The sequence below is a fragment of the Epinephelus fuscoguttatus genome, linkage group LG5 (assembly GCF_011397635.1).
Source record: "Epinephelus fuscoguttatus linkage group LG5, E.fuscoguttatus.final_Chr_v1".
NCBI lineage: Eukaryota > Metazoa > Chordata > Actinopteri > Perciformes > Serranidae > Epinephelus > Epinephelus fuscoguttatus.
In genome coordinates, this window is record NC_064756.1 from 15762356 (window position 1) to 15776698 (window position 14343).

The 14343-nt window shown below is 41.7% G+C and overlaps 2 protein-coding genes across 9 annotated transcripts in view; one reads left to right on the forward strand and one right to left on the reverse strand.

Moving 5' to 3' along the window:
• The window catches only part of trip12 (thyroid hormone receptor interactor 12), a 55830-nt gene that overhangs the window by 26053 nt on the left and 15434 nt on the right, over window positions 1-14343 (reverse strand). The window contains exons 1-6 of one of the 8 annotated variants that reach the window (XM_049575922.1): window positions 11226-11319; window positions 7927-8073; window positions 7415-7540; window positions 5985-6772; window positions 2640-2745; window positions 891-1027 (exon numbers count right to left, since the gene is read on the reverse strand). In XM_049575922.1, the coding sequence (XP_049431879.1) occupies window positions 891-1027; window positions 2640-2745; window positions 5985-6772; window positions 7415-7540; window positions 7927-8024 (1255 nt within the window). In that variant the 5' untranslated portion in view covers window positions 8025-8073; window positions 11226-11319. The other 7 variants (XM_049575918.1, XM_049575919.1, XM_049575921.1 and 4 more) reach the window with 7 other exon arrangements.
• Window positions 11447-14188, forward strand: fbxo36a (F-box protein 36a). Its single transcript, XM_049575953.1, has 4 exons — window positions 11447-11740; window positions 13018-13126; window positions 13311-13483; window positions 13680-14188. Exons 1-4 carry the CDS (start codon window positions 11645-11647, stop codon window positions 13836-13838), a joined length of 537 nt encoding a protein of 178 aa, XP_049431910.1. The 5' UTR covers window positions 11447-11644; the 3' UTR covers window positions 13839-14188.

Below are 14343 nucleotides of genomic sequence, written 5' to 3' on the forward strand. Positions count from 1 at the left end.
TTGAAGCTCATGGAGAGAATGCCAAGAGTGTGCAAAGCAGTAATCAGAGCAAAGGGTGGCTATTTTGAAGAAACTAGAATATAAAACATGTTTTCAGTTATTTCACCTTTTTTTGTTAAGTACATAACTCCACATGTGTTCATTCATAGTTTTGATGCCTTCAGTGAGAATCTACAATGTAAATAGTCATGAAAATAAGGAAAACGCATTGAATGAGAAGGTGTGTCCAAACTTTTGGCCTGTACTGTATGCATCTGCAGCGCTTTCTAAACAACAATGGCATGAACATGTCAATAACAATCATTTGCTGTCCATTATATGGGGACTGATCTTGCCTTCTGCTCGGAGGATAAGGAGCTCCTGAATCTAATTGTTTTCCCAATTTGCCGACATGCACAGCCACTGTTCTTCTTTGAGTAAGCCGCTAACTGCTAACAGCTGCTTTTGAATATCCCCCCGGGGGTCGCACACATAATACGTCATCAAAACATCACACACTGTATCAGAGCTGTTACTACCTCCCGTGGTTGCTTAAAGGCGAAACCCCTCTGTCCCACCTTTCCACAACCATACCTTCTATACAGAATGGCGAGACAGCCAGTGCGATATTCTTTTTTCGTTTTAAAGGGGCTACAGACACAAACAACCATTCCCACTCACTATCACACCCACAGGCAACTTAGAGTCACCAATTAACCTGACCTGCAGGTCTTTAGATTGTGGGAGGAAGCCAGAGAACCCGGAGAAAACAACACTGACGCGGGGAGAATATGCAAAGTCCACACAGAAGGGTCGCAGCTGGCCGGTGGATCCATTCATAGACTTAAATTCATATAAAAAGAAGAAGCTCTCTTGGCAAACACAAATTTAAAAAGTGGCATAATAGGTACCGGAAGCCCCTTGTGATGCCTCATCAGTGCGAGCGGCTGACGAGTTGGCCCCATCCTGGTTGTTGTCGGAGTCGGCCATTTTCTCCTGTCGGCGAGCGTCGGCTGCCCCGCGCTTGCCCAGGCCTGAGCCCCGCCGACTGTCAAAACAGATTGAAAGTATGAGTGATTGCAGAGTAATCATAAAGTACAGTGCATTCTGTGTTACCACTCTAAGTCAAATGAATACAGAGCAGGGATTCCCCTGGATATTTTGTCATGCTGGATATTAATATACCACTGTAGATGTGGTCATATGAAAGTATGAGAAGGAAACCTATGATCAAAAAGGACTCCTGTGGGACCTTGTTACTGTTTTAACAAATCTCTGTAGCCAAAGTTTCAAGTTTAAGATGTGTGTAGTTTGAACTTGCACTGTTAGCCATGTTGTACCTGACCTTATGTTCAAGTGGGTGGGCAGGAATCAAAACAGTAAATACTGATGGGTGTGAGTGGGTTTCCTGTGAGTGGAAATGGAGTGGTGTACTTTACAACTGCCATACTTTACAACATTTTGGTGGCATCTCGGCATGCTTAACTGCCAACTCCATCAAATACACCGCCTTCGACTTAACCACACCACAGACTGTATGGGCTGTAGCTGCGGTTGTAGCCACACACACACACGCACACACACAGTAACATCATCAAACAGCTATCATTACATGACCGTTATTAACAAGTTTACTGACGGAGTCAAGCTGTTGCGGTGTTGTTGTGTTTGTTCGGATGCTTTAATGGCTTGGTGTTGGATGTTAACCGCTGCTACTGCGTTAGCTTGTGCTAACTAAGCAGACGTTGAACTGACTGTCTGCTGGGAGGACAGCAGCTCTGGAGACAACAGAAAATTTGCTGATCCAGCAGGGAGTCGGGATGGTCTGGGATCAGACTCCCAACAGAAAAAGGATTGAATGCACATATTGTTTGACTGGAGATGTTTTGCTACTGCTTGGTACTGGGATATTTCGGTCGATGCCTTAAAGGTATCAAGTAGCTATACCCAGGACTACTGTCAATATAGCCGATATGCTCAACGAAGAATTCTACTAGATAACATGACACGTGGGTCAGACCAGCGCTCTCCTCAGGATTTCTGAGTTTGATGGGAGAGGTGAATGTGAGTGAAGGTCTAAACAATACGCTTCCTTGTTTTCTGAAATAGCGCTGCCCTGAATTGTCATGTCAGTTTTGCTGATCTTATTCTGGTTTGCTATCTTGCTTCAAAGGCTAGTGATCACCCTGTGATGGTTGTTGTGATTGCTTGTGTTGAGTGGGGTTTTTTTTCTACATAGAATACAATTAATGAATTGCTCCCATCCCAGGGAAAATAATTATGATCAATCTTGCATCACATAACTTTCTCTGTGTCATCTTAAGGAAATGCTGTTGTCGCTGAGCCAAACAAAGCTCAAAAAGGTTCCCTGTGGACTTTCTGACGAATGCTAAAACTAATGCTGTCTCACACAACATCCCTGCAATAAATCTACTCTTCATGAAGGTTATAACGTTCACTTATTGTTTTTACAATAGTCATTTTGGAGGAAACAGTTAGCGGAGCTGCTAAATACTGAATTATACTAAGAGCTGTTTCTAATATTAAGTCTACCCTCACCCTGATGTGCACAAAACTTAAGACTCTTCAATTTCAAGTCCTTTTTTAAGGCATCAATATCTATACAACAATCTACATGAAGTCATCACTGTGATTGGTACCTGGTGCTGGCACAGGAGCCCGTGGTCTTCTGGCGTGTGCTCCGCCGAAAGCTGGGGAGCTCTGCTGGAGGAGACTCGCTGCGCTTCTTAGTGGATTTTCTCAAACCTATGGCGACAAAATTGACAAATAACCCACCTGGCGACTGGGCACCAACATTGGTATCACATTCTTTTAAATGTGATAAAGTCTAAAAACAGTCTGAATCAGAACCAGCTTTATATTGGTGTTGGCGCATAGGCAAGATGAAACATTGTCACTTAGATTTAGTTAACAAGTCACAGAGAATATTTGGGTTGAATTACTTAACACAGTATCTTACGTTTGGTAACTTATTTGGCCAGGGGCACCACTATAGTAAGCATCCTTCAGGTACATGATCATTGCTCACAGATCTGTGAAAAGTCTTGGTCAATATTGCTGTTAGAGCAAAGACTGACGATGAGTGTTAATTTTCAATACAGTAAAAGGCTCTGGTGTTGCCTATTCAGAGCCCTGTAACACTGACTAGATGGGTATTAATAGTAACCCAACCATGGCCCTATGACAGGAAAACCTCCATGCTCAATCTGTGACTCATAATTCAGTGTTACAAAAATAAAGACTGAGAAAGTTCAGACCAAATGAATTAAAGATATGAGAATTATTATTTCCTTTTTGTACTTCATATAACCTTACATTCGAATCATACCAGGTCAAGTATTAATCCCTCACACACATCACAAGTTACCCAAAGCTTCCTAATAAAGTTGAAACTATCTGGAGCCACTCAATGCAATCATTAATGATTTTCTATTCATCATGTGGCAGTAACATATCAAAATTCAGCATGATCAAAAAGGTATTGTGCAATGTAAAGCCATACAGAATCACTGGAACACAAGCAAACTGCAATGGAAATGCTTACTCACCATTATAACTGAAAGAAGTAAAATCTATGAGTGTTAAAAGATATCAGAGGCTGACAGATGAATATATGGAAAGAGAGATGAAGCTCTTTGCTCTTGACAGAAGCAGCATATGAATCCTTCCCTGCCTTCAAACATACCCCTGGTCAGCTGGTGGGCCAACGAGCTAAGCCAACTTAGGAGGGGTCTCTCTCCATTTGGGCCCGAGGCCCATGGCACAGAGCCCACCTCAGTTTCTATCCTTTCACCTACCTAGAACAGCCTGACCCCATACTGACCTGAACAGCTTATACTCATTTCATCACACACGCCAAATTTCTACTGTAATATCTGTGTATCTGACCTAGTGTCCTACAAGTTTCCCCTATTCTCATTAGGGATGGGTATTAATTAACTGAATTAACATTAACTGCCTTGTTTCAGTCAGTGTTTAGTTGAATGTTAACAGTACTTTATTAAGGCTTATTAAGAGTTCTTTTAAGTGCCGTCTTTCTTTTCAACAGAAGTGCATTTCTACTGAGCCAAGAATATTGACTAAGTCTGACAAAGTATCAATGGTTTTCATACTACATTGGTACCACCGCATAAATCAGTTAATTGTCAAGTATATTTCTGACCTGTTATACATTTTGGTCTTTTGGGTAATTTTGCTACTCTTCAGTTTACTGCGCTGCACACCAACTGGGTCTGATATGAGGTAGCTAGTGGCGCGGCTCATTCGAGGATTACTGAATCCAAGGAGTAATGCCGTCCCGCCCAAAAGCATAGCTGTGGAAACATCGTGCCCAACCTCCAGTCACCCCCAGTACACCCAGGTAAAAAAAGTGGCTCGATTTTGAGCCACAAAAGCCCTTTAGCATTGCTAACTATTTTATCACTGTAAGCTCTGTCAGCACCACTATCAGTGTCAACACAGCTAACGGTGCCAAATAGTTAAGCATTCTAGAGAGGTTTTGCAGCTCAGGATGAATCGACTCATTCATCAGGGCTACCTGGGGAGAGACCAGAGGGTGGCCACCATGTTTCTGCAGCAACACTGTTCCACCACTGGAACAAGCGGCACCACTAGTTAACCAGTGGAGACTGAATGGTGTGCAGTGGGCACTATGTTTTTACATGTTAAAGGGGCTCGCCAGCTGTATGTCAGCAAAGTCAACAGAAAATAAAAGGCAAGACATTTGCTTCACAAAACATTGAAATTTCACCCTCTCTAAATGGACTGCACTTCGAAATGTGGTGCTAAAGCTGGACTAAAAGGAAAGGCCTCTTGTATTTACCATCTTTTTGCATTTTTAGTTAGCGGTTAATGGGCAAAGGACTTTCAAAAGCCAAATTAAATGTAAGTGATGTCCCTTATTAAACAACAGAATACATCTTGAGATCAAAACGCTACCTCATGACAGCATCAACAGAAACAAACTGCAATGATGGCATACTATAACACATGAGTTTCGCACAGGTTTCATTATAGATGCAGCCCTTGGATTAATGGTCAATTCACAAGACCAAATACCACTTTTTTTTTTGGAAAATGTCTCCCTGAATTTCTCTACCATACCTGTGAAACCATAAATGTGCTTCACACTGACAATTGAGCAACCAGCAGTATTTATGTATTTAGCTACTCTCCTGTTTCAGGCTACTGGTACTTGAGGCTGAAATCTGAGCCAGTTCACCAGCTCAGTGAAGCCCACACTCACCACATGTGAGGTAGATATACTAGTCGAGACATAAAGTCTATATTGTGTGCAGTGTGTCACCAAATGTATTTGTACATGGTTCATACACAACATATGAGTTACGCTGATGTCTGGATAAAAGGCTCAGACTGTGTATATAAAATAATTGCCTGTTTATTATCTCATGAACTATGTTTACTGTCCACCATTTCTTTTGAGTGTCTGATTTCTGACTGTGTAAATGTATCCACTATAAGGTGCCCTCAAATACTCCACAATAAAAGAAAAACAAGGAGTGCCTATGGCATGTAAATTACTTTATGTTAACAGTCTCACAACACTGCAATTTCATAGATGCTAAAATTACTGCTGTGCCAATTGGTTTACCTCTGTGGTGGACATGTGCTGTAATGTGCCTCGACTGGGCAGCAGTTACACCAAATATATTTGCACCAGGCAGTTGAGAGAAGTTTTGTAACTGATGCTATGACGCTGCTTGGATCACAGGCCCTGTGACATTTAATCCCAGAGGTGTAACCGCCATTGAAGCACAGGCAAATACTGTGCTGACCCTCTACAAGGCAATCATAAACCTGTTTAAACCCCTCAATCTTTTCACACAATTACAAACCGATTAGAACAAACCCTTGCAGATACTCCCCTCACCACACTCTGTGAAGGAGTGATCAGCTCAGACTGGATTAGAATGAGAGTTTCTATTATGAACAGAGGGGATCCATACACAGGTCATGTGACTCACTTGCTAGTTTAGCTTGTAATCCTGAAGGCCCAGGTTTGGAGGTCTCAGTTTTGGAGGATCCAGGCAAGGACAGTTTGGGTTTTGGCAGGTTGACTTTGGGGTTAAAGCGTGCTGCCCACTCAAACTTTGAAGAGCTGGCGGCTTTGGCCTGCTCCTTGTCACGGGTACTGCGGCGTGGGGAGGGGCTAGAGGCTGAGCGAGAGCGTCGTGCCTTGGTCTGATCTTTTCCCTGTTTGACTCGAGCGCCCTGCGTGGTGGTACTGTTGGTGCCTGTGGTGGAGGAAGAGGAAGAGGTGGAGGCAGAGGAGGAGGAGTCCGTCACGTTGCTACACCCAGCTTTGGCTGAGGCGGCCGATTTAGACGCCAGCTTGGTGGGTTTTGCAGTCCTGCCCTCGGTACGATTGGGGAGGGACCCAGCGGTGCTACTAAGACCGGGGAGTGAGTCCGCTTTCTTCCGTTTCTGGATTGGTGAGGCCCCAGCGGCCCCGCTCTTCTTGCTCTGGCCTCGACCTGACGATGCAGGTGGTTCTGAAACAAGTGATCGCTTCTTTGACTTAGCTGGGCCTTTCTTGGTCTCTGAGGTATTGTCTCTGGGTGGTGGGAGCGATTTGGGCTTCTTGGCAGGGGTCGGTCCGAAGGTACTAATTTGGTCAGGAGCTTCGCTTCGCTTCAGCCCTCGGGTGCCTTCACTTTTTGACTGGTGGCCTGGTCGCTCTTGTTCAGATGTCCCTGCAGCCTCTGGTTCGTCTTGCAACACAAATGAAGCCACGGACAGAGTAAGACCGCTTCTGCTGAGGAGCAAGAGGGACAACAAAACACTGTCTCATAAAACTTCTCAAAACACGAAAGGGGATGAATTAGAATGCCACATTCATTATACTCATTCAGATTTGTGCTGCTTTAACATGGAATCAGAAAACAGCTTCTGGACGGCACGAGAAAAAAGAAACAGTCCAACAGATTAGCAAGACGTTAAAGCAAAACACGCATGAGGATATGTTGCGGTGGCCATGCCGTATTGTTTACAAAGAATGGAATAATATACGTTAGATAAAATTATTTTGGGTTTACTATTTTATGTAATTTTTCTGGTAATGTCCAGTAATTGTCGAGATCGCCCACATTTTTGGTTTGCGTAAAGGAGCTACATAACATCCACTGAGAAGGATGGCAAAAAGTTAAAATATTTCAACTTTGCACAGCAATGCTATCTAGCGTTAACTTTGCCAGTATTATCCGCTGACCACCCCTAATATTACCATTCTGCTTTCGTCCACTACAATGATATCTGGATTTCTGTCCACCATCTCACTGATTCTATGTGAAAGCAGCATTACAACAAAACCCAAAAGGTGCACAATACTGTATGTTCTTCATTGTGAATTTGACACACGCACACACAATAAGCACCAAGTAGAGAGGAGGGGTACCTTCTTGAGCTGTGCCCTCTGGACTGGCCAGTGGCTGAGCTGGCTGTGGCTTTGGAAGCCTTAGAATTAGGTCTTCTACTTTCAGGTGGGGAATTTGCTTTATGTTTTACCTGCTCTGACTGCAACCTGTAAGGTTGGAAATTAAAGAGCAAGAGATAGTGTGGGTTTCTGTAATTAATCCACATAAAAAGAGACTTGATCAATGCCCAAATCATTTTGGCTGACTGCATCTGCATATCCTCTGATCATCAACACCTCTAGAGTAGCAAGAAAAACAACTAAAACAGTTAATCTGCATTTGACTATGATAAAATAACACAAAATAAGCTTTCCCTTTGATCAAAAAGGCCAATGTCATCATTATGCAGTAAGTTCAAATTCAAATCAACAACAGACAAACACCACCCATGAATTTAGTACAAATATCCCTCTTCTTAACACCTCATTTGTTTGCCCCTTCAAGAAAATCTCAACTAATGTTCCCCACAAACTATAAGTGCAGGTGGGCTCACCTTCCCGCGACTGTGTGGTCTTGTGGCTGGGCCGCAGCAGTGTTCCTCTGTGAACGGCGCAGTGACCCCCCTGGATTGGAATTAGGCCGGTTGGACATTGGCACCTCTCTCCTGAAGGGACATACCCTTTCTAGACACTACCATTCACTGCAATAGAAGAGAGAAAGAAACCACATAAGAATAATGACAAAATACAATCTACACTTTCCAAAAACCACTGGGTTGTCCGTGGTTTAAAATGAGTTGCTGTGCTGTAGGTGACAGCTGACGAATTGTCTGCACCACCACGCTCAAGCTCACCTCCCCAGCCCATTTGAGATGATCAGGGGAACAACTGTCTTATCAATTTTTTTTTTTAAGATTGTATATCACAGGATACAAACTCCCACCAGAAGACGACTGACAAATCCTACATATTACTTAAACTACCTATTGTGTAGGGGCAGAAACAGGCTGCCTGAAAGATCATGAGCAAGGAACCAGACAACTCACTGTTGATACAATAAAAACTTTGGACTTAAGTTTAGACTTCAAATAATTTTATAAAATATATGTACAGTAGATTTCTATGATGAAAAATATTTAATTAAGCCAGTAATATACCTCCTTCATAAGAAAAAGTTTCCAGCCCCTTTCACTTTCTCCTGTCTGGAAAAACAAAGTTTACTTCTGTGAAACACTTACAGTAAACCACTAAATGACCTTTAAACATTAATTCTTGCAGTCTGATCAAATTATAATGTAATGGTTTTAGAGACAGCACTTGCAGAATTTCAACTGTTTTGTATCATGAGCATAGTTTGGCTTGTAATGCAAACCTATCCCCAAGTATTATGCAAGTAAAGTACATTTGATTTGTGTGTTTTATGTTATATACATTTGTATGTTATGCTCAATGAAAGGAGGGACAGCTGGCAGTCATCATCAGAATATCACTTTACATCATCAAATACAGCAGCCCAAGATTTGTTTGAGTAATGATGAGCAAGGTCACAGATAAATCAAAATAATCTTACCGTGGGGCAGACTACAAGTCATTCAAACCACACAAAAACATAATGCAAACTCAACAGTAGCTGATATTGTTTAAAATGGCCATAACATTTAGCTAGATACCTAATCAACAGAGCTTGTTGTTAAAGTAAGTTGCAGCAATAATTTTTGTCAGGATGTGAAATGAATTATCTTTTACATATAGAGAGGTATAACTGATATGTTTTTTCACAAGTCAATGACATGAGGGTACTGATAACAGTCATGACTGATATCTTTTGAACACAAACACAGTGGGATCACACTGAATTGCAACCTAAATACTTTTTTGACACACAGAAAAGAAAGATCACTAATTAACCCAGTAAGTTAGGGTTAAAATCATGGTATCATTGATCATAAAAATACGCCACACTTGGCAAGCTCACAGGGCCATTTTAGGCCTGCACTGACAGTGCATCCTAGTCTTTGTTTATTCGTCCATTCTGACAACTGGTGCACCACACTCGCGTATAATGTGATTAGTTAAGCACATCAGATGATCGGGAGCTTGAAACACTCGCCGGCAGTAACTTTCTTCTACTACACCACTAAACAAGCACGCAAGGGTCCATTTTTTATACCAATGATTTACAGAGGCCTATATTTCTGACGTAGTTCTCTACACCACCGACTAGCATGTTTAGCCACTCATATCCTAGCAAGTCCCATACATTTTGACAGTAGCTCGGTCGCATACCTATCTGTACAAAAAACTCCCCCAACACAAAAGCGAAGCTTGTACCCGCTGAATATTGAACATGACAATAAGAAGCTGCTAAAAGGCTAGTTAGCACATACCAGAGACTCGTTGGTTAAAGTTACGTTGGCTAACGTAGCAATGGTTACATGGAAATGCGTAGTTGGCGTACCGGTGTGTCAACCTCTTTAGCTCCCTAAGTAAACGCATTGGCAAATTCAAACAGCTACATTGTTTGCACCTTGTTGTGGTATGAAATGGCGAAACTGTTACTGACCGGCCAAAACGACCCCCTTCAGAGACAAAAACGATTAACTTACGTTCACCTAAGATTAGCTACACATCGAAAATGGCAGCATCGGCTAGACCGTCTTTCGCAAGCGGTTTAATGTAATATAGCTAGCAGGCTACCAGTAAACCAGGGTAAGCTAACTTGGTATTCTGACTGCCATGACACACTGGTCTGTGTTTGGCTGACGATCAAGTTTAAAGAAAAAAAATATACAAGTATGGCACCGAAGTTAGCTCACCTTCTATACTGTTTGACGAGACGATCAAGTCCAAAATAAACAACTGTCAAGTCTAAAGGTAACCGGGCAGATCCAAGTATCACTCTCTTAGCAACTGTCAACGCGAATGTTGAGTACACAAGCATAGCTAACTAACGTTAGCAAGCTATGAGGATCACTAATGTTTTCTAAGCTGACTTAGGGCCAATGCCTATCACTCAAGCGCTAGCTAGCCTTGAGCCATTGTTAGCCAGACAGGAACAAGCTGACCACTAACAAGCAACATGTCAACAAAGTATATCCCTTCTATTTAGCTTAAAGGGACCAAATAAAGTCAAGCATCTTATTTAACTAAGCACCTCAACAGGAATGACAAGTCTTGAGGCTAATTATTAGCAAGCTAATGCTAGGTTAGCCAAATATGATAGCAAACGTTTCGCCAATGACGGTTCAGTCGCAAACAGAAGGCTGACAAAAATAAACAATTGACTGTTAGCTAGACAAGCTGATGTTACTGGTTTACATTAGTTCAGCTAGCTGTCCGGTTGACAAAAAAATCACTGACCTTAACAATACCGAATTAGCTACTGCAGGGCAGTCACGTAGATGACGTTAAGCGTTGTCAAATCAAACAAGAGCGTTATAGCTATTACCAGCTAACCTTGGCATGCAAGCTAATTAATATTAGCAATCCTTGTTGTCGCTGGCTAAAGCTCTGCCAGCTCGACAGGATGGTAATTGTATTTCTTGGACTACCAACAGCTTCGGTACAACTCACGGATTCAGCCTTTTGGGAACAATTTAGTCACATTTTGTGATTAAATTATCAAGTTGTCTAGCTAGCAGTTAGCACGTTAACGCTAGCTAGCGAAAAGAAATGGCCTCTGATACCTTTTAGACACAAAAAAACAGGAAAGCAGGAACGGGATTCGAGATCTTTTCGCAACACTGACTCATAATTCCTCCGATGTACTTCGATATTGAACAATCTCGAAGGTCCAAGAGACTGTTGGCTGAGATGTCACTGAAAATTTCTACCTTTTGTATAATGTTGTTACCTATTTGTTCCAGTGTTGTAGTTGTAACAGACAGTGCACCAGCTCCTCTTTTCTCTCTCTACCCCTGCTAGTTTCACATCAGCTGAGGGGCCTACAACTGCAATATACATCCGCGCGATTCATCCGCTCAGGGACTACTTAACGCTACTTCTGATTTTAGCTTTCAGCGTCTGCTTCTTTGTCGCTGCAGGCGCCGGACTTTTTGCTCTGTTAATATATGGTTTTAAATCTACCAACAAAAACCCCTATATTTGTCGGTATTCAAAGATAATGACTAAAACACTAAAGTCATTGGTAACATTAGCTTGTCAAAATATGAGGTATCAATCCGCTGGGTCGTGACCTCCCTGCTTTCCTGCAGTTGAGTAAATACTGTTTTTGTCAGTTGCTTTCAGTTGTCTTACAACTCTGCATCCAACATGGCATCTTTGCTTGGGGAGCATCTGTTTGAAATTAGTGGTCGAGACCCAGGTCCTTCAAAAGATTTCTTCCATCTTCTTATTACCAAAAATCAGGTTAAGTATTTATACAAGTTTATAATTCAAAGAATAACGTATAGCTACAAATGTAACTGAAGCTAGCTTAATGTTCACCTGTAATGTCAGTTAGCTAACCAACGTTAGCTTTGATTTAAACCTTGCTAGGGTACTATTTTATATTTGTGAACTACTCTATGGCAAGTTAAACAAAGACTTCTGTACCATCTAGAAAAATTGACCACCTTAAAGGGTAGTTCAGCGTTTTTAAAGTGGGGTTGTAAGGGGTAACAGTTACTTATCCATAGACAGTATATCACCTACAGTAGATGTCAGTTGGTCAGCCCCCCAGTTTGGAGAAGCAGGCTGGAGTCTGGCACAGAAGCTAGGCAATGCACTGCTGTGGATGGGGTTGGCAGCAAATGTATTTTAGCTACTTAAAAAAGTCCCACCTTAAAAAAGATCAGTATCAGTTGTAAGTGTATGCAATATTGAGAGGACTTATGCTGCTTTACGTTTCTGTCAGACAGCCGACTTTTGACTCCACTGACAAAACTAATTTTAGCACACTGAAGTGGGGGCTGCTGGTTTACAGCTGCTTCAATTAGCAAGTGTTATTGTCTGACTTTGGAGAATCTGAACTAACTTTTATGCACCAAAGTCACACAATTACACAAACAAACAAACTGTATGAGGCAGCGATAGACCAGCAGCTCTGCCAGCTATGTTAAATCACTGTTTTTCTCAATGGGGTCTGGCTTTGAAGGGAGCAATATACCAACTATAAATGTCCCAATGGAAATTACTGTCTGACATTAAAGTGAAGCAGTGAAAATACTCTCAATATAGTGTACACTTACTGATATTATAATTTTAGGTGGAACGTTTATTCTGGTGGTTAAAATATGTTTTGTTGTTGATCCCTCCACAGTAGTATATTGCTTAGCTTCCATGTCTGTCTTCAGACTGTTTCTCCAAACTGGGGGCGTGCTGACTGACATCTACTGTATGAAATATACTTTCTAGTACCCTGGCATACAACCCCACTTCAAAGAAACTGAACTGTCCCTTTAAGTTGAATTGAGTGATAAGGCACACAGGGAATTGATGGCTAAGTTATACAGTGACATATATAAAAATTATATTGCTGTGGTTAAATCCAGTATTCCTCAGGTCATTTTTTTGTTACAGAGTTTATTATACATAACCTTAAGTGTATTTTGGATACACATGCACAGAAGGGATCTCCTGGAATAAAGTAATAATATCTTCACTCTGCCCTCACTGTTTTTTTTTTTAAATATGCCCAACTTCAGGTAATATGGACAACATGGATGATTACTTTGCGACACCCCGGCCGGGGCGCTGCACCCAAAGAGCTGAAGACATTCCATCAAGATTTCCTAGACGATAAAATGCTACAGCGTAAGGGTTCTTCATCAGAATCTAAACCTAATCACGACCCAGTTGCTTACATTTTGAAAATCTTTTTCACTTGTTTCTAATTTTGTTTGCTTAAGTGTTACAGCACTGTTTAGGCTCAGCTTTTGCTTTAATGGAAATCATTTGATGACAAGGCTGTGCTTTCCACCCCTCACCCCTTGTGTAGAACAAGTTGGCGCTGTTTTCGGGCAGAGGATCCTGGAATACACAAGATCACTTTGTCAGGGAAAGTTTGATTACCTGGAGCGCTTGCCTGACGACATATTGCTCCAAATCCTGTCCTACCTGGAGCTGAAAGATACAACACAGCTGGCTCAGGTTTCAAAGAGATTCAGCAAGGTGAGGGCCTCTTAAAATGATAATTTTACAACAGTACAGTAGTGTATATATTAGATGATGCAGAAATGGTGTTATTCTTCATTTTGCCCATTTTCTTGCATGTATTGTTGTGCTCATATGTATTTGTACACTGATAACCACACCTGTAAATCTGCATTTTGTTTTGTCATCTTGTGCCATGATTGAACCGTACCAGCTCTGCGACTCTGAGAGGTTTTGGGAGCAGTATGTGAGGAATCGCTGTGCTGAGCTCACCAGTGATATGGAGGACATCGCAAAAGTCAGTAGCTGGAAGATGCTGTATTTTACCTTTTTCCAAACCCCTGGCAGTGATGACCAGCAAGGAAGTAAATGAATGATTTTATTGCTGTCCCAAACAGCGTATGGATAGTTGGTATTACTTTTGTGCTTTGTGAAACAACAGTTAGTGTTTTTAGTGAGCGTTCCTAGGTTTCAAATTTATGGTTGAGATGTGTCATCTCCAAAAAAAAAAGAAGTGCCAAACTTTCTTCAAAACAAACCAGTATTTCTATGTGTTGCAAATTTCTTTTTAAACTTTGGATGACACCACCAGTTCTCAATGGCTACATGCTATTACTTGTAAGTTCTGCACGTTGCAGAGAATATGTAATATTGATGATAAATTAAATCAACAAACTGTGTAATACAGCAGCGTCCCATCGTATTTCCTGAATGATAAACTGGTAAAACATGTCCTGAAGAAGATTATTACCAAAAAACTGTGAACAGATAAGCAACTGGAGTCCTGTTGACATCATACCAAGGTCAATGGTCACTTTCAACGTATACTTCCTGTTTACATTTGCCAGAGCACTGGTCTTGCGCCCTCTGCTGAAGGC

What these genes read in the sequence shown, in the direction of transcription:
- fbxo36a (XM_049575953.1), top strand. Translation starts at nt 11,645, where the DNA reads ATGGCATCTTTGCTTGGGGAGCATCTGTTTGAAATTAGTGGTCGAGAC. An exon ending in TTCTTATTACCAAAAATCAG is followed by an intron (nt 11,741 to 13,017) that starts GTTAAGTATTTA and finishes GCCCAACTTCAG; the next exon opens with GTAATATGGACAACATGGAT. An exon ending in TTTCAAAGAGATTCAGCAAG is followed by an intron (nt 13,484 to 13,679) that starts GTGAGGGCCTCT and finishes GAACCGTACCAG; the next exon opens with CTCTGCGACTCTGAGAGGTT.